Here is a 20943-nt window from a genome sequence, read left to right as displayed (position 1 = left end):
TGGGGGACAGATGGCACTTGCTGCTTAGCATCAGAGAAGAGAGACAATAGGGCAGGGTGGGAACGGTGACAAACTGGGAACTGTCAAAAGCAGGCAACGCTATTGATCTCCAGCGGATCGCTGCCACCCAGGGATGTGGCCAGATCCACCCAGAACGGCCAGAGAAAGAGTCAGGGAAGGGAAAGCACACTGGTTTGCTTCTTGCAATTTTTTGGTGGGGGTTTTGGGGTGAGTTTTGTAAAACTAGGAAGAAAAACGAAACAGAGCCTATGTGAGGCTGGATGCGGCCCCCAGGTAACCAGTTTGCGCTTCTGCGCGCGGACGTGGCCCCGCTTCCCTCCCAGGGCTGAACGCCTGTGCGGGCCCTAAGCTGCGCTCACGGGGCCAACGGCTGGACCCCGCCTTCCCTACAGGTCAAGAACACGGCAGACGCGGGGCAGGCAGCAGCCCCAAACACAGACAGCCACAAGCACAGGGGGACTTCTGTCCCAAGGGACCCACACATGCAGGATGCCACAGCCCCGGGGTACTACTCAGCAACGACACAGCACAGAGGAGGGCTGCGCGAGCGTCCCTGAGAGGGGCGGCCCCCCAAGGAGGAGGTTCCCGTGGGTGGCCACGTCTCCCCCTGTCGCGGGGGGTGAGAAGGGCGCAGAACTGGTGGACAGGCACACATGGCGGCTGTGCCACCAGTTACTCAGCCCTCCCCAGGCCCCAGGCGGGGACGCAATGGGATCTGATCTGAGAGAGAAAATGCTCGCCATTGTGAGGAGGTGGAAACTTCGCCTTTCTTACAACGTGCCCACTCTTCGCCTCAAGCGCAAAGGCAGGGAAAGGGCACTGTGTTCCGGGGGTCCCCCTCTGATCTGCCTTAACCTTCGCCTGAGCTTCCACTTTCTGAAGCAGCCACAGAGGGACACAGAAGGCTCTTTGTCCGGTGGCACTGGTGGCCTCAGGCACTGACTTCCCAAGAACGGCCCCAGGGAACAGGCCCCAGGGCTCTCGGCATTTCCACTCTTTGTCAAGGACAGGGCCCCCACCCCTCCCCCGCCCCTGCAGGTTTGTGGGGAACAGCAAAGGACGCTGCGAGGCTGGGCAGGCGACCTCAAGAATCCCACACGCGTAACTACTGAAGTGCCACTTGGATTCAGGGTCCCCGGAATTCCCAGGCCCCGGCTGGGGTGGGGGCTGCAAGGCGGCCCTGTTGGAACCAAGTCATCCCTTTTACTCCCTTGTAGGGAAAACCTAATGCCAACTGCATTCCCATGGGGAACGTGTCCTTTATAGCCCGAATTCCACAAGAAATCAATGCTCTTCCATTTGCCTTGAGGCGCGCGGCCACTATCGCTCCGTTGTTGGAAACGCAGCTAACTGTCTCGGCAAAAGCCTTCGGAGAGACAGAGCAAAGATGTTACACAGGGGCCTAAAAATCCCTTTTTTAATGGTTGGGGAGGAATGGAAAGAATTATTCCTTTATCATGGCAGAAACTGCATGGGACCTCATTAAAGCAATCAAGGGCCAGGGCATGGCCCAGGCTAGGACCCAAAGGGGACAGATGGGACCTTGACAGCCTCAGAGCAGGTTCTGAAACAAACCCAATGGCTGCTGTGCCCCGGGCGCCACTTGCGGGGGGCGGTATCAGCCCAGCAGGGAGGCTCAATGACACGGGAGGACAGGGTCCTCGGGGCCACATTGCCAAAGACAAGCCGGAGCCAGCCAGAAAAAGAGGGGGCTGAATCCCAGAAACTGGAAACGTGGAGACAGGTGTTGTTGGAGGGACCAGCACTCCACTGTAAGCCCGAGCCTGTACTATTCCCATCCCCACGTCAGGGGAAAACCTTCAGAGCAACAGAGCTCGCGGGACGAGGAAGTGGGACGGGATTCGGAAGAAAGGCTGCACCGCGATGCTGCGCTTGCCGACTGGGGAATGGCCTGCCGGAGAGGCAAGAGCGGGGGGCTGTCGGCCAAGGGCGAGCCTGGAGAGATGGGTGAGGAGCCGCTGCTAAAAGGCCGTGGAGGAAAAAATCCAAGCTGGGGTCTCACCCTGCAGGCGTGAGGCAAGCAGGGAGGAGGTGTACGCAGGGTGGCAGCATGGTACCTGCTACAGGGCTGGTACCAAGAAACACAGTTGGCCCTTTGAGCATCATGGGTTTGCACAGCACGGGTCCACTTATACACAGACTTTTTCAGTAACTATAGAGCCGACCCTCCACATCGTGAGGTTCTGCGTCCGCAGATTCGACCAACCTCGGGCTGCAAACGGCACACCAAGGGCTGGGCCAAAGTAGGTTTACAGTTGTGAGTACGTGAAACACAGTTTATTCTTGTGTTATTATTAATTATTGTATTATTTTGCATAGAAACAATTGCAAACCTACTTTTGCCCACCCTGTATTGAGTTTGGGGGGGGGAGGGGTCAAAAGTTTCATGCAGATTTTCCTCTGCTGGGGGTGTTGGTACCGCTCAACTCCACAGTGTTCAAGGGTCAACTGTACGAGGTTTGAATCATCTGAAATCGCCTGTCGTCAATGGTCTTGATCTGCAAAAATAACAACATTACATGAGGCGGCAACCTAGTGTTTGTGACCGGACGCTCCCTGGATTGAGAACCACAGGGAGGCGGGCCCCACTCAAGTGAATGAGCCCCAATCTCCTTGTCTGCAGTCCACACCGCCCACTCTGTGTTGACCACACAGGGCCATGCCATGTCCAGAGGCAGCCACCAGAGGCCACACAGGCCACGACAGCACTGGGTCCCCACCAGAGCAGCAGCGCCTCCGGAGAGCCAGGCACGAAGCCCCCTCCACCTGAGCAAATGCAAAGGTCTGCCGTTGAAGAGCGGCCAGGACACTGGGTTTGACAGGGGGACGTGCTGGCTTCCAGCGAACAGGTGCACGCACGGCTGAGATGAGAGGCTCCCGGTGGCCACCCAACCAGCATGAAACTGCTGTACGCAGTCACCTGCAGTAACCAGCTCAGAGAAAACACAACCATGTTGGCCTCCCTCACCAGATGAAGGCAGATAGGCCGGCAGGCGCGTCAATCAACGCCAAGGCCTTCAATGCCCTCTGCTCCCACCTCCAACAGCCCTGCCCATGTTCAAGTTCTCTCTAGAAGCTTCCTGATCAAGCCGGCACAAGCATAACCAGAGTTGCCTGTTTAAGGAGAACCAGGCAGAATTAACTGAGAAAAGCCCTCAGTCTCAACTGCAGGAGGAGTGGACAGGTATCAGCGGTGTGTGTCTCACCAATTCCCTCTCAGGGATCTCCGTGTCCTTACAACGGCCCGCCAAGTCCCTGGGGTGGAGGGTCCCCTAACCAGTAGCAGATTCTGGTAACGCTCTTCAGCAATTGGTATGGCGTTGGAGAGGCAGTCCAGGCCAGGACAGGGGTCAATTCCAAACCCACCAGCAGGAGGGACCTGCGGGCCAACTATGGCTCAAGAGGAGACTGAATATGGAGGAGACCTGCTTGTATCAGGATGGTCTGAATGGAGCAACGGTATTCTGGCCCAAAAGCCCCCAAAGACAGATTGCCTGACTGTCTAGAGGCACCTCCTCCTCCTTTTTTTTTTTTTTTTTTTTTTAAATTCTCATCTGGGGACTTTTTTGTAATTGCTTTACGAGGCAGAGGAAAGGCGAGAAATACCGACGTGAGACAGTAGCACTGACTTAATGCCTCCCGTACCAGCCCGAACTAGGGATTGGACGCATCCAGACAGGCCACCCACACCCGTACCCGGACCAGGGATCGAACCCACAACCTCTCAGTTACAGAACGACACTCCAACCGAGCCACACCAGCCAGGGCCAGGGGCACCTTCTTAATGTCTGTCTCAGGTCTGGCCACCGAGTTAGCACAGAAGACTCTGATATGTAACATTTCTGTCGTGTTTAGCCATTCAGCAGAAGCTTAAGAAGTACTAGAGTTTAAAAGAAGATACCTCACGGGTACCAGTAACACCTGGAACAGAGGCAATTACAAAAAAAATTTAAAAAATACGCATACACAAACGCACCCCTGCATGGGAACATATCTTAGCAAAAGAAGTGCAACCCCTTGTTTTTCCTGCACACCATGGGGCACAGGTGCCCTGGCTCTGCCTGGCGACCCAATCAAGAGGCCATCCCTTGGTCTCCCAGCAGCCTGGGAATAGGAATGGTCTGCGGGGAGAGGGCAGCAGCATGGACAAGGTAAGTCTTGGAAGGCAGCCACCCTTCCCCCCGGCGCCGAGAGCGCTGTTGGCACCAAGAGGGATTAGCAGTTGGAAACCCTCCCCGTCGGAATACAGATGCCGGAGCCCACCCACCCCGGGGCCGAAAGAATCCAAAGCAGCCTCAAGATAAACAGATAAATAGTTCCACTGGGGTCAGCGAAGTGGCTTCGTATCTAGCGATGCATGCCTCATTACTTGCAGCGCTGTGTTCTGTTACGGCTCGCGTTGCTTTCAATTCTGAACTCATGCCATTGATCAAAGGCAACAAAATCCCCAAGGCACAATTACTTATCATCAGACAACCCCATGGAGAGTTTCATGCAGGCAGCAGTGTAATGCCTGCTGGCAATGACCCCTACGTCTAACTCTTGGGTCCTTCCCAGTGCATCAGAGGTCTCTCCCGGTGTGCCCCGGCTCCTGGCTTCATCCACCCGCCACTGGAATTGCGCGGACGTGGGTTGCCTGCTCACAGGCGCGGCCGGCACCCCTCGTCTCCTGGCTGGGCAGGGACCGAGAAGAAGACCTCACCGCTACTGACAGGAGACCTTGCTTCCTTCTCCGCGGACCGTCTGCAATCCAGTCATATTTTCCTACCTGTTTCATCAGCTGATCCCTGAGTTGGGATTAAATGGCCTTCCCCAGAACAGAGGTCACACCACGAGTAATTTCCCAGCATGCCTTTGGCTTTCTCGGGGCAGGAGGGGTTTGGACCCTTTGCTGGGCTGGTCAGGTGCCGGGCTTCCCTGAGCTCGCTGAATCTTATCCAAAACGGTCTTCTTTTGTGTGCTGCTTTCTTTTGTGCTCTTGAGTGTACGTTTTCTGGCCTTGGATTCACCCGGGGCTGTATTATGTAATCTTACAGTAATCCCCCAGGAGACTTCAAGGGTGTGTAGTCATTCCTCGTCATTTTTTTCCTTCTTTTTCAGCCCAAATTGGGCTGAGCACAGACACAGAAAAATGCTTACTCTCGTTCTCCTTTCTTAGTCTTCACCTCTAATTCCTGAACCTTCTTTTTTTACTTCTAAACGTTACTTACTCTACAACTTAATCGAGTCACAAAAATGAATCAAGGGAACCTTTGCCCCACCCGCTGAGGATTGTCTTAAGAGTCAAGAACCGCTTTCCCTCCGCTGAAGTAACAAAACAATTTATGGTCAGGATACAATAGGCAGAAAAGTCAGGCTGGGCTGGGGCCGCCAGTCCAGAAGGCAGTTCCAGATTTTATCTCCAATCTCAGAAGACAAAACTTCCCTCAAAAGAGCCAGCACAGCCCCTCAGAGTGGCATAGGAAGCTGGTCTCTCCGGGCGGGACCCGTCTGCAGGGCGGAGTCAGGGGAGTCAGGCGGAGTCCGTGCTGCCTCACCCCCGGCTCCAGCCTGGGTTGTCCCCCGAAAGGCAGGGGTGAGGTTCAAGGCCTGGGTGTGGACGCCTGGGGGAGATGGAAATGGTGCCAGACATGGAACAAAGGCTGGTATTCTCAGACCAGCGTCACGCCAGGGGCAGAGTTGACCCAGTCTCCCAATGAGCCCGCTCTTTTCTGAATCAAAAGCCCGTGGGGCCATGGTGGGGCACAGAGGCCCCACAGCCTGGGCCCCCCCGACCTCCTTGTTCTGGGAAACGTCAGCAACGGTCGGAACTCAGAGTCCCCAGCCGGGGCCCCTCCTCCCGCTGCGCACCTGAGCGCCGTCACCCGGGGTGGGAGAACACAGAAGGGGCTTCCGGTCTCTGCGGGATGGAACGCCCCGGCTTTACCCCGTCCCGTGCTCACTGCAGGTCTGTGCACAGACGCCATTTTATTCGCAACTTAGGACCTACGCTGCAGGCAGTGCGTATCCATTCAGCGGCGTGAGGTCTCACGGGTGGAAAAGCCACCTTAGGCGTCAACTCCCAGGCCCGCTGCCTACCATTGTCTCCTAAAAGTGGGGTATCTAAATATCCAACAAATGGGGGTTGAACCGAAGCTCCTTCACCCGCTGCTCAGACAAAATGGTGTTAACAAGTACGGAAGATTAACACGTTGCGAAGTGACGCTGGCCATCTATTTTTAAGAGGGTAAATCGGCGTCACAAATCAAAATGAAAACTCCCCAGGGGTAGGACCTGGGTCCTTAATCTCTCCAAACACCACTACAAATGTCTTGCTCAACAGATCTGCTTTCATGTGTTCATTCGGTCGCACGATAGACATTCCTCAAGTACCGGATGCGTGTGCTAGTGTAGGAATCGAAAGGGGACGTGAACACGAAGAAGTGCCTTCATGCGGCCGAGGCCAACGGTACAGACACACACGTCACGTTGGGCACTGACGGCCGAGAGGGGCGGAGAGGCCACTTCTGCCTCTGTGAGGAAAGGCTATTTGAACAGAGACCTGAAGGGCAGGGGAGAGTGAGGACAGAGAGAGAGGTTGAGGGAGAGCATGCCAGGCCCGCGACAGCAAGCGCAAGGCCCTGACACAGGGGCAGGCCTGGCCCGGGGGGAACAGAGGCGGTCGGTGCAGGTGGGAGAGCCATGGGCTGCGGGCTCTGCAGGTTTTCTCCAAAGCCACCGGAGGACTCTGAGCAAGAAACTCCCATGATTTGACTGATGTTTTAAAAGTCACATAAGAGTGAGCCGTTCAGAAGGCCACCAGCAGGTGGTGGGGACAGAGGCCTGGACTGGAAGGGGAGCTGTGTGGTTAAAAGCGGCCTGATTAAGATTATACAGTTGCGCTTTGAACATCACAGGTGTGGGCTGCGTGGCCACTCAAAGGAGACTGTAAATACACGGTTGGCCCTCAGTATTTTCGGCCTGTGGGTGGGAATCCACAGATGCAGAGGTTGCGTCACTCTATGCCACTTTAGACAAGGAACTTGGATCTTGGAATCCATGAGGGTCCTGGAATGAGTCCCCCAAAGTCAAAAGTTACACTCTGACTTCCAGTGGTACCTTGGGGGTCAGCACCCTAAGCCCACCTAGCGTTGCTCCAGGGCCAACTTCATTCTGAAGGCACAGTGGGCAAGGACTGCCAGTGGATTAGAAGTGTCAGGTGCCTTGTGAAACTAAGAACACATGCGGCTGGTCAGCTTCTAGAAGCGGCTAATAAAAATCCCAGCCACCATCTCCCAGGGCGGGCAGGCGCTGTGCCAAACGCGTTACGTTTGTTTGTTCGCACACTTAAGCCTGACACTATCGCAGGCGCGTGGGGCCGCCACCACGCCGCCGTGGATGCCGGGTGGCAGTAACAAGCCCCAGGTCGCACCTGGGGAGCAGCAGCGCCAGGGGCCTCCAGGGCCCTGCTCCTGCCTGCGCCTCGGTGCCTGGCCATTACCCCTGCGTCCTCAAGCCCCTCCGACACGCACACGCAGGCTGCGCGGATCTGGGTGCGGGGGAGAGGGCTCCTTGGCCCGGCACTTCTTGATTTCTTTTTCCAAGATGAAAACCTCTCGGGGTTTCCACTTGATCTCAGAACGTATGTTTGTCTTGGCGATTGGAACTCGATGGCAAAGGAAACGCTGCAACCAGCCCGTAGGCCGGCCCCAAGGGCTCCCCCCGACCCCATCCCCTCACCCTGTTGCTCTGGGAACCCTTCCGTGCGATCAGCTGCTCAGCCAAGGGGGGCAGGGCCCCCGCCACAGCCCATGCGCAGCTGTTGGGTCCTGTTTGATTTTGTAACCATGGGGTCCGGGAGACAGAAGACAATAGAAAATGTCAGAATATGATGAAACCGAAAAAGAGAAAAGCAGTGGGAACTTTGAGGAGGAAGTATTAAGTGGAATTGGCTTTTCCAAAAAAAAGAAAAAGAAAAAAAGCTAGTCATTTTCAAGGCCTGAAACCCTGGAATACCGTGGGAAAAGGGAAAGGAGCCGCATGCAGTACAAATAGGAAAAGTCATGTAAGAACTGGAAGATGCAAACAGCCCCATGGAGAGACAGGACACCAGGAAATCCTGAGGGGGGAAAATGGGACTCATGGGAGATTCTCCTGTGGGCTGAACTACGTCCCTCATCGCGACTAAGGGCAGAGATGAAACTTTTAGTGTTCAAAAGAAAATAAAGAATAGCCAGGTCTGAACGATGTGACAGAAAGCTGTGTAAGCAGATGCATGTTGTTCCAAACACTGGAGTTCCTTCATCTTCATTCATTCATGCACTCACTCATTCTTTCATGCATTCACTCATTCATTCACTCATTCATTCATGCATTCACTCATTCATTCATGCACTCACTCACTCATGCACTCATTCATCATTCACTCACTCATTCATGCACTCACTCATTCACGCATTCACTCATTCATTCATTCAATCAGCAGGAGCGACTAAGCCTTTCAAGCCCCCTGCCAGATGCTGAGGGATGCAACACATGGGTAAAGCCAAGCTCTGCTCTGTGCAGTGCAGAGTCTTCTGAAGGTAACAAGTGCCTCCACGGAGACAAACTCAGGAGTTGGGGGCTGTGGAGCAGAGGCCCTTTCTGAGCAGCCGCCTGGTGCCTGTCCAAGCTGTCTTGTGGACCCTGGGAAGGGGCTGCTCTGGATAGACCCTGCCTGGGCAGCTCTGCCAGTGGAGAGAGATCAACAGACACTAGTCATCCGTGGCCCCAGCCACACGCAGGCGTGGGTCAGCTGTCCCCCTATTGGGGCCCATGTCACACTACGTTTGTCTTGTCCCTGAGTCACGGAGGCAGCCCCCAAATAGGAATCACACACTGGGTGGCTCTTTTCTGACACCTAGCTCTCAGGTGTGCTTGGAGGACTGATGAAGTACAACATAGAAAAAAATCATTTTGTAACATCTAAAATGTGACCTGTCAGCTGTCACTATGCCAGACGCTGAAGGGCCTGATAAGTCACCTCGTCCGAAGTGACCGTGTCATGGATTACGAAGCTGAACCCGAGGTGGCCGTCTTGTTGTGGCAGAGCCTGGGAGGGGCTCGACATGAACCTATGGGAAGCTGGGCTTTGAACATTTGAGGCCCGCAGTAATGCATACTCTTCAGGCCTCTGCTGTTTTCCCTCAATTTTCCTACAATTCTAAGCACGTCAGATTCACAGTTTTGCTCTTGGTCGTGCGGTCTTGCGACCTCTTGGGGAGGAAAGGGTTGGGCTGCGGCAGACAAAACCGGACACCCTCTCCTGCTCCCCGTTAACCAAGCAGTCGATCCTACGCTGCGAGAATGGTTGCAGCTGGAAGCCTATGAGAGGTCAAGAGCAAACCAGACACGACCGGGGAGCGGGGAGAGCGGCAATGGCAGAGGGAGGGGACGTGGTGGGGGTAGACAAGGGGGCAAGGGGAAGAAGGAAAAGGTGTCTCTCCAGCAGTCGGTGTTACTATTGACCAGGACGCAGCGAGCCTGGTGCCGAGGCTGGTGGAGGCCCGTCTCACGACTGTAGTCCCTTGTCACTGGGGACACTGCGTAAAAACCATTCACGGGCTTGAGAACGCACCAGTACGCTTCTGCCGCAGGACAACCACATCGCTCAGTGGGGCCCCCCTCCTGCACTGGTGACTACGAGGCTCAGAACCAAATGTGCCCCAACTGCGGTCCCCTTGGGGTAGCCTGGTGGCTTCTCCCCTGGTTTCACACTCCGTACCTGCCTCATGAACCCTTTGTCTAGATGCCGTTTGCCATAAGCCACCTCAAAACCTTTCAAGAAAAGAATAAAGTCAAAGAATCAACTTACAAGGAAAGAAACAACAGAAAATGCAAAAGGTATCTATCAGCCCCTTAGATGATGATCTTAACCCGGAACTCACCAACAGTGTCGCACGGCTCATCTTTGTGTACGCAGAAATCTGTCCTAAAAAGAAAAAAAAATAGTCAGGGGTATGCAGTATCCCCAAGAGTGGGAGGAGAAAATGCTGGCCCTTGATCTTCATTAGTCCTTCTGCTCATAGCAACGGTATTGCTTTCGTTGAAACGGGTTACGAAGACGACGACTAACAACCAGCTGCGCATGCCCAGAGTAACCCATCCACATTTCCAAACGGAGCGCCCAGTTACTCCACGCAAGACCCTCCTTTTATAGCTAAACTCTTCCATACGTCACACTCGGTTGCTGGAGGGACTCCTTCCAACAGCTGAAAACATTTTGGAAGGAGGTGTTTGCCAAGTCACGGATCAGAAACAACTACTAGTCACTATCATCAACCTACAGTGACTCCCCCAAGCTGCTCTCCTCGGGCAGCAACTGAATTTAGATGCTGGAAAAAGAAGACAAAAAAAAAAATTTCTAACCATTATTTTCTTTAAAGCTCCCCGAGGATCCCCCAGGTAGGTGGCTGTGGACATACCAGAGAGAGCAGAATGAGAGGAATGAGAGAGCAGAGATGCTCAAAGCCTGGCCCAGCCTCGCTCTGCAGGTACAAGGGACTCAATCTGGCCTCTGGCCACTCACTGGTGTCAGGAGGACTCTGCGCCCTTCCTTTCCAGAGCCAGAGCTTGCCCGCGATTCCTTCCACAAGTTCCCGCAGGCAGGAGCCGACAGGCACGCTGTCTGGGCCCAAGTTGGGGAGCAGTGGCTGGGCCCCAGGCTCCCCTCCTCACGGGGGCCCATGGGGGACCCAGAGAAAGCACCCCCTCTTCTGTAATAGTCTGAACACACTCAGGCGCAGCTCCTCGCTTAAAAAGATGTGCTCTGAAGCCACGTCTTCTTGGTTCACGGTTTAAAAATCCTTTGGCATGGACGATAGGTCTAGCCTGACAAGGCTGGCTCTAAGCAAAGTGGAGAAAGCAAGTGGCAGGTCCTGGGGGGGCTGCCCTGTCCCACATTCACGTCCCCGGCTCCTCCCCTCTGTCAGAAACTATTCTCAGAGCAAGTGTTCAGACGCACCATCCACACGGGGAACATCGACGTGAAGGCAAAGAGTGACTCTCCTAACGCAACGCTCTTGTAGTCACCTCTCCTTCCCCTGACTCCAATCCGCAGCACGTTCTGCTGCGTGGCCCGCACTGGACGTCTCTCAGAGAAGCTCCTGGCCGGCTGCCAGCCCGGGCTCTGCTTCAGACTCACCTGTCGGAGACTCCACCCGCCCACTCCACCCACTGCTCCCAGAACAGCGGGTTTGAAAGAGTCCCTTTGAGGTTCTGGTGCACAGACTCCCGGGTCCAGGCCCACTGCCTCGGGCCACCGAAGTCCTACCAGGGGCCCTGGGCAGCCTGCCACCCAGAGGAGAGGGCAGCGCCAGCGGCCGGGGCGTGCGTGGCAGCTGAGAAGGTGACGCCCCAAAACTGGGCAGGGAGGCGGCGAGGGGGTGCTGGGGCCGGTCCTGTCCGTAACTCCCAGAGGTTTTGCTTAAGGCGGGTTTCTCATTTTTCCGTTAACAGCATATATTTTTAGGAATCCATTTTTAAACTCTTTTCACAAAGGGAAAAATAAGCCTTCCAGACCCTGCCCTTTTCATTACTACTCCCACACCAAAGGAACCCCCACGGGCCGAGCCCTGAGATGAAGAAGAACGCCTCGTGACCTGGTTTTTTGGGGCGACCTTTTCGAAGGCCATTAACAGGTCAGAGGGTGGCGAGGAGGAAGCACAGAGAGGGAGCAAAACCAAATTAGGGATAAAAATAGGTTCCCTGGTCCTGTACCTGACCCCAAACCCCGTATTCTTGATCTGACACCCTATTTGAATGTTTCGGAGGACGGACACACACACACACACACACACACACACACACACACACACACACACAGGCCACACTGGCCAAAACTTTGCTCACGGTTCCCCAGAGTGAGCATCTGGATGTGTTGAAAGCCGTGTCCTGCTGCCTCGCCCGGGTAAAAGGACCAAAGGGGTGCGGCCATTGGTCCCACAGACGGCAGGAGGCGGTGTCGGCTGTGCCGCGTTGGAGAAGCCCGCTCTGCAGCCTGGCGGGGCCCCGCTCTCCCACGCCACGGCCTCGCGGAAGGGCGGCGGCTGGTCTCAGGCCAGGGACCCTGCGATGCCACCTGCTCCTTTTCCGGAGGAAGGGGGAGGAGGCGCGGTGGGCTCGCGGCGGACCAAGCGCCGTGGGAGGCCTGGCTTGAAAGAGTCGGCCACCGCTTGCATCTTCTCGCTCAATCCTGTTCAAGGGTCTTTCTCAGAGAATAAAAAGGAAGCCATGTGCCTGCGGGGGCAGCGTCACCCCCGGGGACTCCAGCGCCCACAGCAAGCTCACGACGGAGGCCGCGGAGTCCACTCAGGGAATGAAAACATAGAAAGAGGATCCCCATGCAGGTCTCCAGCCTGTAAGTCCGTTCAGATGCCACCATTCGCTCCCCAAGAGAAAGAAGACAGTGCGGACGTATGTGAGAGGCCGACTTCATGCGTGTGTGACCCACGTGGTCACACGGGACCCCACTCAGAAGCCCCGGCCCCCAACCTGGCTTAATGTTCTGCCGTCGCCATCTTGAAATTCTTAAAAACTTTCGAATATGGGGTCCTGCGTTTTCGTTCTGCATGAATCCCGCAAGTTATGTGGCTAGTCCTGGGCATGGCCTATTGCCTGGTATACAGTTAGGGCTTAATAAATACTGGCTCCTTCATTGAACGCGCCCTGTAAGCTCCCTGAGGAGGTGGCCTCGTCTCTCCTTCATGTCTAGAAACCTGGCAGAACGTATGACATGGCCCGCAGGTAGGCACCGAGCCCTGGCCGTGAGTACGGCCTGCATAAGGCCCCCTTGGTCAGAAGGGCTGAAGGCAGGCCGCTCCCGGGGGCTGGAGGGAGTAGCGTGGAAGGGGCTTAGCAAACAGTGGGCTGGAGTTGTCCCCTGGGGTCCTGCCCTGCGTGTTCGCTCCTGGCGTCTCCCAAGGGCCCAGGACAGGGTCTGGGGGAAGTCCCACTTGCTGGCTTCCTGAGGGAGATACAGAGTCTCAGGTTGAGCCATGCGAGCTGCCAGAGCCCCCGAGTCCCTGGTCCACGCAGAGGCCCTTGCTAGCCCTGGACGTGGCCGCAGCTGCTGGAAATTCTGCTTCCACCGCCCCTAGCCCGGCAGCCTGGGCTGGACATGAGGTCATGTTCGCATCTCCGCGGCTGGCCATCTGCAGGGTTGGTGGGCGTCCAGGAGAACACGATCCCTCGGGCTCCGCCACAGCCCGTGAGGGTGGGGGCAGGGAAGCAAAAGAAAAGAAGCCCTCGCACGGGTGAGGGTCTGTCCCGAGAGGGGCGCCGGCCCCCGGGGCCCTCGGCTTGAATCCCTCGGGGAGGAAGCAACGGCTTCTCCAGAGCAGCAGCTGCCTCACACCCAATTTCCGTGTGAAAACATCAGCCCATTATTATCCCAACCCAGGGAATTGCAGCTCTCAAGCTCTAATTATTAAACAATGATTCTTGGCCAAGTTGGCTCGCAGCCCCCGCCCTGACGCTGCCTCCCCGTGCTTGTGGGCGGTCGTCCGTGCAGCGTGCGTCCACGAGGATGCCCGGGGAGCGACGGGCACCGATCCGGCGGGTGCGGCAGCTCCACAGAAGCAGGTGAGGGGGATCGGGTTTGCCCAGGTCGCTTGTGAGGCGGCAGCGCCACGTGAAGAAAGAAGACGCCGGTGCCTGGGCTGGTGGCCGGGGTCATAGGGCGACCCAGGAGGCCTTGGCAGGGACCCCGCTGGCAGCTGCAGAGACCCTGGTTTTCTGACCACCCCGTACTCACCCTCAGAGCCACCCACGTGCCATCAGCATCCTCAGCCACGTGCTTAGTTAGAAAAGGTCATTTTCTGACTAACACAGAATGTACCGCGTTCATCATTTTTAAGTGCCCAGTACACTGCTGTGCACCCAGAGCTCAGAGCGCCTTTCGTCCTGCAAAACTGAAACTCTGTCCCTAACACAGCTCCCCATCCCCTCCAGCCCCCGGCCTCTGGCCACCATCGCTGGACTTCCTGTCGCTATGGATGTGAATACGCCAGGCATCTTACAGAAGTGGAATCCCCCATGACTTGTCTTGCTGTGACTGGCGGGTTTCGCTCAGCACCATGTCCTCAAGGTCCATCCGTGGTGAAGCAAAGTGTCAGGATTCCCCGGCCTTTTAACGCAGAGTAACAGTCCACGGCGCATGTGACCGCATTTTGTGCATCCACTCAGCCACTGCGGGAACTTGGGGGGCTTCCGCATTTAGCTATTATGAATACTGGATTTTCTTGGAAGTTTCAACACTCCTAGATTTCAGTCCTTTTAAATGGATGATAATAGCAACGCTGTTCTCACTCACTGTGCCCTTGCTCTGAAAAGTACTTCCCACGCTCGGTGGACTTCCCACCTCAGAGGCAGGTACTATCATTTCTCCCCTTGGTGCTGATGGCTAAGCCAAGGCTCGCACACGTCTGATTCCCAAGCCTGAGTCCCTGGCAAAATGTCCTCTTTCCTGTGCCCCGGGGAACGGCTTCCCCCTCCCACGCCTTCAGAGGCCCGCTTTACCTGGTCACAAACACCGCGGCGTCCACGGGGGGCGTGTCGTCCTTCCCTCCCGGGACCTGGTTGTTGCCAAGGTACCGTGCGCCTCCGTATTCCTCATTCTGCCAGTGACAGAAGCTCTCCAGGGACCGCTCCCCGTGGTGCCCGATGGACAACTTGGCCTGGAAGAAATCAGGGGGGAGGGGGGCACTTAGAGAAGCAAAGGCCTGGGGAAGGCAGAGTTTGTGCTCAGACTACAGCGTGGCGGGGGAGGCGGCCGCGTGCGAGGCCATCATGGTTCAATGATGCGCTTCCCCAAATACAGACCTAGCGCTGGCAGGCATCACGGAACTACTCATAAGTTCAAATGAAGACTCTGTTATCAAAGAAAAGTGTTCTTCTTATTGGCAAACTGAACACAGGGCGCCCCAAAGAGCATCAGTCCTTCACTGTCAAGTTCGTTGCTTGACGCTGCAGCTAGCACAGTCCCGTGGGAAGGCTCTCCATCAAAAGACCAGAAAACGAGGCTCCAGCGCATGCAAATTTTTGCCGGAGCTCAGGCAGCGCTCCAGAGGGAAGCCTCGGTTCCGAAGACCCCACTGTCATCCGGCGGTGCACGTGCGCAGCGCACCGGGGGAGGCCGACGGGCCCACGGCTCGGGGTGCCCTGGACACTCTGAGCAGGCTGCACGCACCCTAAGCTCCCAGTGATGGGACCTGTCCTCTTGGCACCGGACATCCCCGTCCCTGGACCAGGATGCCACCTGCAAAGCCAGGGAGGGTGGGGAAGACAGACAACCCCCCGGGCTCCTCCTCAGCAGCCAAGGGCAACTAGGAGGTTCAAGGCCAGTCCCCGTTCCGCGTGCAGGGTGGGGACTTACAGGGCGCTGCCGCAGCAAGACAAGCTTGGTGACTTGAATGTTAACTTTAATTCCCAGGCTCTGGTGCTGAAACATATTGTATACCTACCGAGAGAGGAAAAAAGAAGTAAAGATATACATTTAAAAATTTTTAAAAATACAGTGGTATCCTAGATGGGATTCCTGGAACAGAGAAGAGATGTCAGGTGAAAACTGTGGGAATCTGAAAAAGCTATGGGTTTTAGTTAATAACGTATCACTATCGATCTATTATAACAAAGATACTAACGTAAGATGTTAATAGTAGGTGAAACTGTAAGAACTGTCTATCTGTTCAATTTTTCTATAACTCTAAAGCATTAAATAGAAATGAACAAAACATGAATTCGTTTACTTATAAATAAATCATAAAATATAAACTCTATTCATCTAAAATTATATTAATGAAAAACTGTTTAAAAAATAGCTGTGCTCCTCCAGTACAAAAAAAAAAAAAATTAAAGAAAAGCTAATTATATGATATAGGTAAAGACTTGTTGGAGGAAAAAATGTATATATGTGAAAAATATAATCCGGATTTTATTTAAAATGTCTTCTGAGACCGAAAACCTCCCATACATATGAACCACCACAAAGAAACATGCATACGCTAGAAAACTCTGCAATCACTCACACACGTTTGCATTCAGATGTATATACATAAAGCTAAGCTGGAAATCAGCATGTTAAAAATAACGTGTAGAACAGGTTATCTTGGAAAAAAGAAAAAAGAAACGGGTGTTAGATGGCCCTGGGCTTTCATGAGGGGGTTGGAGGGGACCGTCACGTGCCCGGGCCGCCGGCCAGGTGCCAGCCTGCGCCCCCTGTAACCCTCAGCACAGCTCCCCACGGCAGGCGTCCCGGCACCGCGGCTCACGGAGACAACACGCCTGCTCAGGACCCACCGCTGGCCAGGGGTGACCCCGGTTCAGACCCGGACTCGTCCAGCCGAACAGGCCACATGCTCTGGTGTCCTCCTTCCAGCCAAAGGCCATCAGTGAGGTAAAGTTAAGAGTAATAGAAAAAGGTACGTCGGTCTTAATTTTGCACTTCTCCTTAAAAGGACTTCAATATCAAGAAGCCAAAGGAAAGCTGTTTCCCAGGGAAGACAGAGGAAATGTCAAATAACTGACGTGGTTAGGAAAAAGCTCGACTGTGACCCTCCAGGCCACTGTGACCCTCCTGAGTCCCCTTTCCATAATATGCAAAAAGCAGGAGGTGCGGGAGCAGGGATGGGGGAGGGGACAGCGGGGGAAATGAAAAAGCTGGTGGTGTAAGGAGGGCGGGAACAGGACTGGGAACCTCATAAATACATTTAGTTCTTTCATTATGTCCTGTGGGTTTTGCTGTTGGTTGTCTTTTTTTTTTTTTTTTTTTTTTCAGTTTTATGAGACACAATTGACTTAAAACTCTGTGTTCGTTCTAGGTGTACAACAGGGTGACTCGCTATATGTAGAATGTGACATGCACGATAAGTTCAGCTCACATAGGCATTCCCCTTTTCCCTTGGGATAAGAGCTTTTAAGATCTGCATTGTAAGTAACTGCCAAATACATGTTACCGTATCATTAACTACAGTTGCTCTGCCATACGTTACATCTGCGGGCCTTACGGATTTGATGACTGGAAGCTTGGGATTTTTGACCCCCTTCACTCGTTTTGCCTGGTCCTCGCCCCCACCCTTGAGAACTGCCGATCTGTTCTCTGCCTCTAGGAATTCAGTTTTTTTTAGATTCCCCATACAAGTGATACCATACACTAGTTGTTTTTCTCTGACTTATTTCACTTTGCTTTGAATATTCGACTCTCTCTTTCCTGGTAGACAGAACCTGAGAGAGAACATTCCAGAAGGGGCATTACACCTTCCTCCAGTCCATGCCGTGACCATCCGCACACCGCAGCAACATAAAATCATGACCACAGCAGCTGGGGGGGCCACAGTTCGCTCAGGCCACGGGGCACTGGACACAGCACCTAGCACACATGTCCGAAGCAGGCACATGCAGTGTTTGAGCATCTGTGTGACAAAGGAATCAGCTGTTATCACTGCTTGATGTCATTCTCTGAAACTACTATTAAAGCAAAAAAAACAAAAAACAAAAAACCCCAAAACTTTGTGTAATATAATACTCTTTCCCACAAGGAAAAACAGAACACATTCAGTTATTCTGTTTTTACTTTTCTCTCCCCCAAATTTCCTTTCCTCCATAACAAAATAGCAGTCATTTTTTATACTGGGCCAACTCTGAGGTCATGTCTTAATCACCTATCCCTAAACCTGGGTGAAGAAGGGGAAACAACAACAACAAAAAAGCCATATAACTTTTCCCTTGTTTTGATATTTTGAGAACCACCCAATGGCCGTAATTCAAATTTTTGCAGAAATATTCAGCATGAGGATTGGGCCCAGACGGGAAAACCTCAATTCAAAACAGGAACATTAGGAAGAATGAAACCCTGAAGTTCGGGGGCAGAAAAGTTGAGGCGCACGAGGTTTCGGTGCCCTCTGACCCCTGCCTGTCTTGCCGACAGGGGCCAGAGACATTGCGGAATGTTAGAGCGTTCAAGAACTCAGGCAAGCAGTTGTCTGTGGCATTCTGACATGCCACGGAGAAGTATAAAGAACCCACATAGAATGATGCATGTCCCAGGAAGGGCAAAGTATAAGAACAAACTCCCCTTCTTGAAATTTCCTGTTTTTCCCAAGCTGGGCTGGTCCCGGCTCTGCATACTCCATCTACTCGCCTTGAAAGGCTCAGTAGCTTCCCTGGAGCAAAGGCACCAGAAGGAAAAAAAAAAAAAAAAAAAAGTGTAATGAATGGGGAGAAAAAGCATCATGCTCCAGGGACTGGGAGGGATAGGGAGCTGCTATTAATGGGTAGAGTGTTTTGCAAGATGACAAAGTTCTAAAAATGGATTTGGTGAACTGCACACTTAAAAATGACTAAGATGTAAATTGCGGGTGTATTTTACCAAATACGTTTTCATCAATCAGGGGAGGGGGAAAAAAAAAGCATGCTCTAAACAGCGCTGTGTGAAGCCTGTGGCAAGGCACGTCCCCTGGACGGGTAAGCGGGGTGCTCACGTCCAGGAGAGCAGGTCCGGGAGCCCGGCCACCGCTCTAGGGCCGCCTCACCTGACGCGAGCTGGGCCAGGCTCCCAGAGCGCAGGGCGGGCGCCGGCGGGACCTCCCTGGGAGCCCAGCGCCCGCCAGGTCAGCCAGACGAAAATCGGACCACAGCCACGGCACACGAAGCCGCCGGCCTCAGAGCCATGTAACCGAGTCTCCCTGCCTCTTTATTTTTCCCATGGAAATTCACGCTCAGGAGAAGTCTGGGAGGCAACGGCCATCTGATGTTGAGGGAGACACCTGGTTGGGCAGGGAACAGCGCGGCCAATCGTCTGGAAATTCGGTCTCCGGCGTCCAGCTCCGGCTGCGCCCTGGCAGGTGTTCAGAGCCCGGGCTGCAGCTGTCACATTTCCTTGGCAGCCCGGGGGCCGGGCTGGGTAGACCCACTGCCAGCAGCACGCTGCGGCTCTCCTGGCTGGGCGACTTAGGGGACACGGTCAGGGAGGGGCAGGCAGGGAGCAGAGGAGGAGCAGGGGACCGGGCCACCCGGGGAGAGGCCGTCCACAGGCCAGAAGGGGCTTTCGCAAGAGCGCAGCCTACCTGCGGGACTCAGACCCTCCCCAGGGGCAGATGGGGACTGCGAATGCCGCTCTGGAGTCACAGGGAGCGCCCATTCAGCGCCCCCCCGCCCGCGCCCCCCTGCACAGGACGGGATGCTCCGCAGGGGCAGCAGCCCCACATTGCCTGGGGATTTAGCCATGCGCATTCCAGAACCCACGCCAGGCCCAAGCGATCAGAGGCCCTGGGGGTGGGCCCGGCCACCTGTGTTTAACAAGGCCCCCCAGAGGCTTCCCGTGGAGGCCGCTTTCTCTGGTCACCAGAGAGAGGCCGCCTGTCTGTTCCGCATGGTAATTGAGTAAAACTGATGTCATGTTCCCTCCACGCCGGGCTCGCCTGGAACGTCTCACAGTTTCACTCCACCCTGGTTGTTAAGGAAGCTAGAAACAACCACAGCTCTGTCGAGGGGCCCCATTTTCCAACCGAGCTGGCCGGGCCCAGGCCCGGAGCGTCAGCACCACCTGTCCCCGTCGACGACCAGCCCTTGAAAAGATCCCTGCTCCTGTGTCACCCTCACTCCCCACCCCCAACCACAGGAAAATCAAGTTATGTATGGAAACAGACACGCCAAGACGTTTGGAAAATCATCAAAATGTGCTGTCTCAGCACCTCTCTCCACGTCCTTGGGCAGGTTAGTGGTTTGCTGGGGACACGGATTCCCGAGCAGGATTCCGCTTCCCGGGATGAGAGCCACGCGGAGGGATCTTCTGAAACAGAAATCAGTGCGCGCACCATCCCTGCTTCAACTCTGGCAGCAGCTGCGCAATGCGCATGCGGGGAAGCCCACGCCTGGCGCCCTGGTGCACCTGCCTGTGACGCTGGACAGGAGCCTCTCGCCCGACCCCCACCCTTCCCATCACCCACCAGGAACCGCCTCTTCCGGTGCCTCCCAAATGCCAGAGGGACCCCCACGAGCGGGCCCCTTAATGGATGGCGTACCCCAGAATGCCTTAGTCACTTGCCCTCACCTGGATCTTTGTAGCAGTTTATAAAATTTGCACATCTTCGCCAACATTGGTTTTTCCTTTTTTAAAACATTAATATCCTAGTGAGTGTAAGTGATATCACACTGTGGTTTTGACTTGCATTTCCCCAATGATTAGTAACATGAAACATTATTGGCCGTTTGTATATCGTCTTTGGGGAAATGGCTATTCAAATCCATTTTTAAATCGGGTTTACTTGTTGTTGAGCTTTAGGAGTTCTCTATATCTTCTGGATATTACCAGACATGTAGTTTGCAAGTGTATTCCCCCCCTTTAACTCTGCTGGTTGTGGCGTTTTATGCACAAAAGTTTTAAAATCTGATTAATTCCAATTTGTCTAGTTCTATTTTTGTTGTCTGTGTCCTATCCAAGAAATCACTGCCAAACCCGATGTCATGAAGTGGACCCTATTTTTTCTTCTAAGAGTTTTATAGCTTTAGCTCGTATGTTCAGGTCTTTGATCTATTTTGAGTTAAGTTTTGTATATGGTGTTAGGCAAGTTTCCAACTTCATTTTTTTTTTGCTTGTGGACATTCAGTTTTTCCAGTGCCATTTGTTGAAAAGACGGTCACTTCCCCTTTGAGTGGCCTTGGCACCCTTGCCGAAAATCACTTGACCATATATGTCAGGGTTTATTTCTGGGATCTCTGCTCTATTCCACTGCTCCATATGTTTGTCTTAACGCCGCTACCACACTGTTTTGGTTACTACAACTTTGTAGTAAATTTTGAAATCAAAAAGTGGTGAGTCCTCCAATTTTGTTCTTTCTCAAGGTTTTTCTTGGCTCTTCGGGGCATGAAGTTTGGGATTCCATGAAC

At 54.1% G+C, this 20943-nt stretch overlaps 1 protein-coding gene across 1 annotated transcript in view; it reads right to left on the bottom strand.

The window, feature by feature from the left end:
• The window catches only part of ADAMTS17 (ADAM metallopeptidase with thrombospondin type 1 motif 17), a 190227-nt gene that overhangs the window by 127176 nt on the left and 42108 nt on the right, over positions 1-20943 (bottom strand). The window contains exons 5-7 of the mRNA XM_054561974.1: positions 15434-15517; positions 14578-14735; positions 9948-9991 (exon numbers count right to left, since the gene is read on the bottom strand). Coding sequence (XP_054417949.1) covers positions 9948-9991; positions 14578-14735; positions 15434-15517 — 286 coding nt within the window. The remainder of the gene's footprint in view (positions 1-9947; positions 9992-14577; positions 14736-15433; positions 15518-20943) is intronic.

Source organism: Pteronotus mesoamericanus, unplaced genomic scaffold, assembly GCF_021234165.1.
Source record: "Pteronotus mesoamericanus isolate MK-2021 breed Mesoamerican mustached bat unplaced genomic scaffold, CSHL_Meso_final scaffold_582, whole genome shotgun sequence".
Taxonomy (NCBI): Eukaryota; Metazoa; Chordata; class Mammalia; order Chiroptera; family Mormoopidae; genus Pteronotus; species Pteronotus mesoamericanus.
Note: the sequence above shows the minus strand (reverse complement) of the source record. Positions and strands in the feature narration are given on the sequence as shown.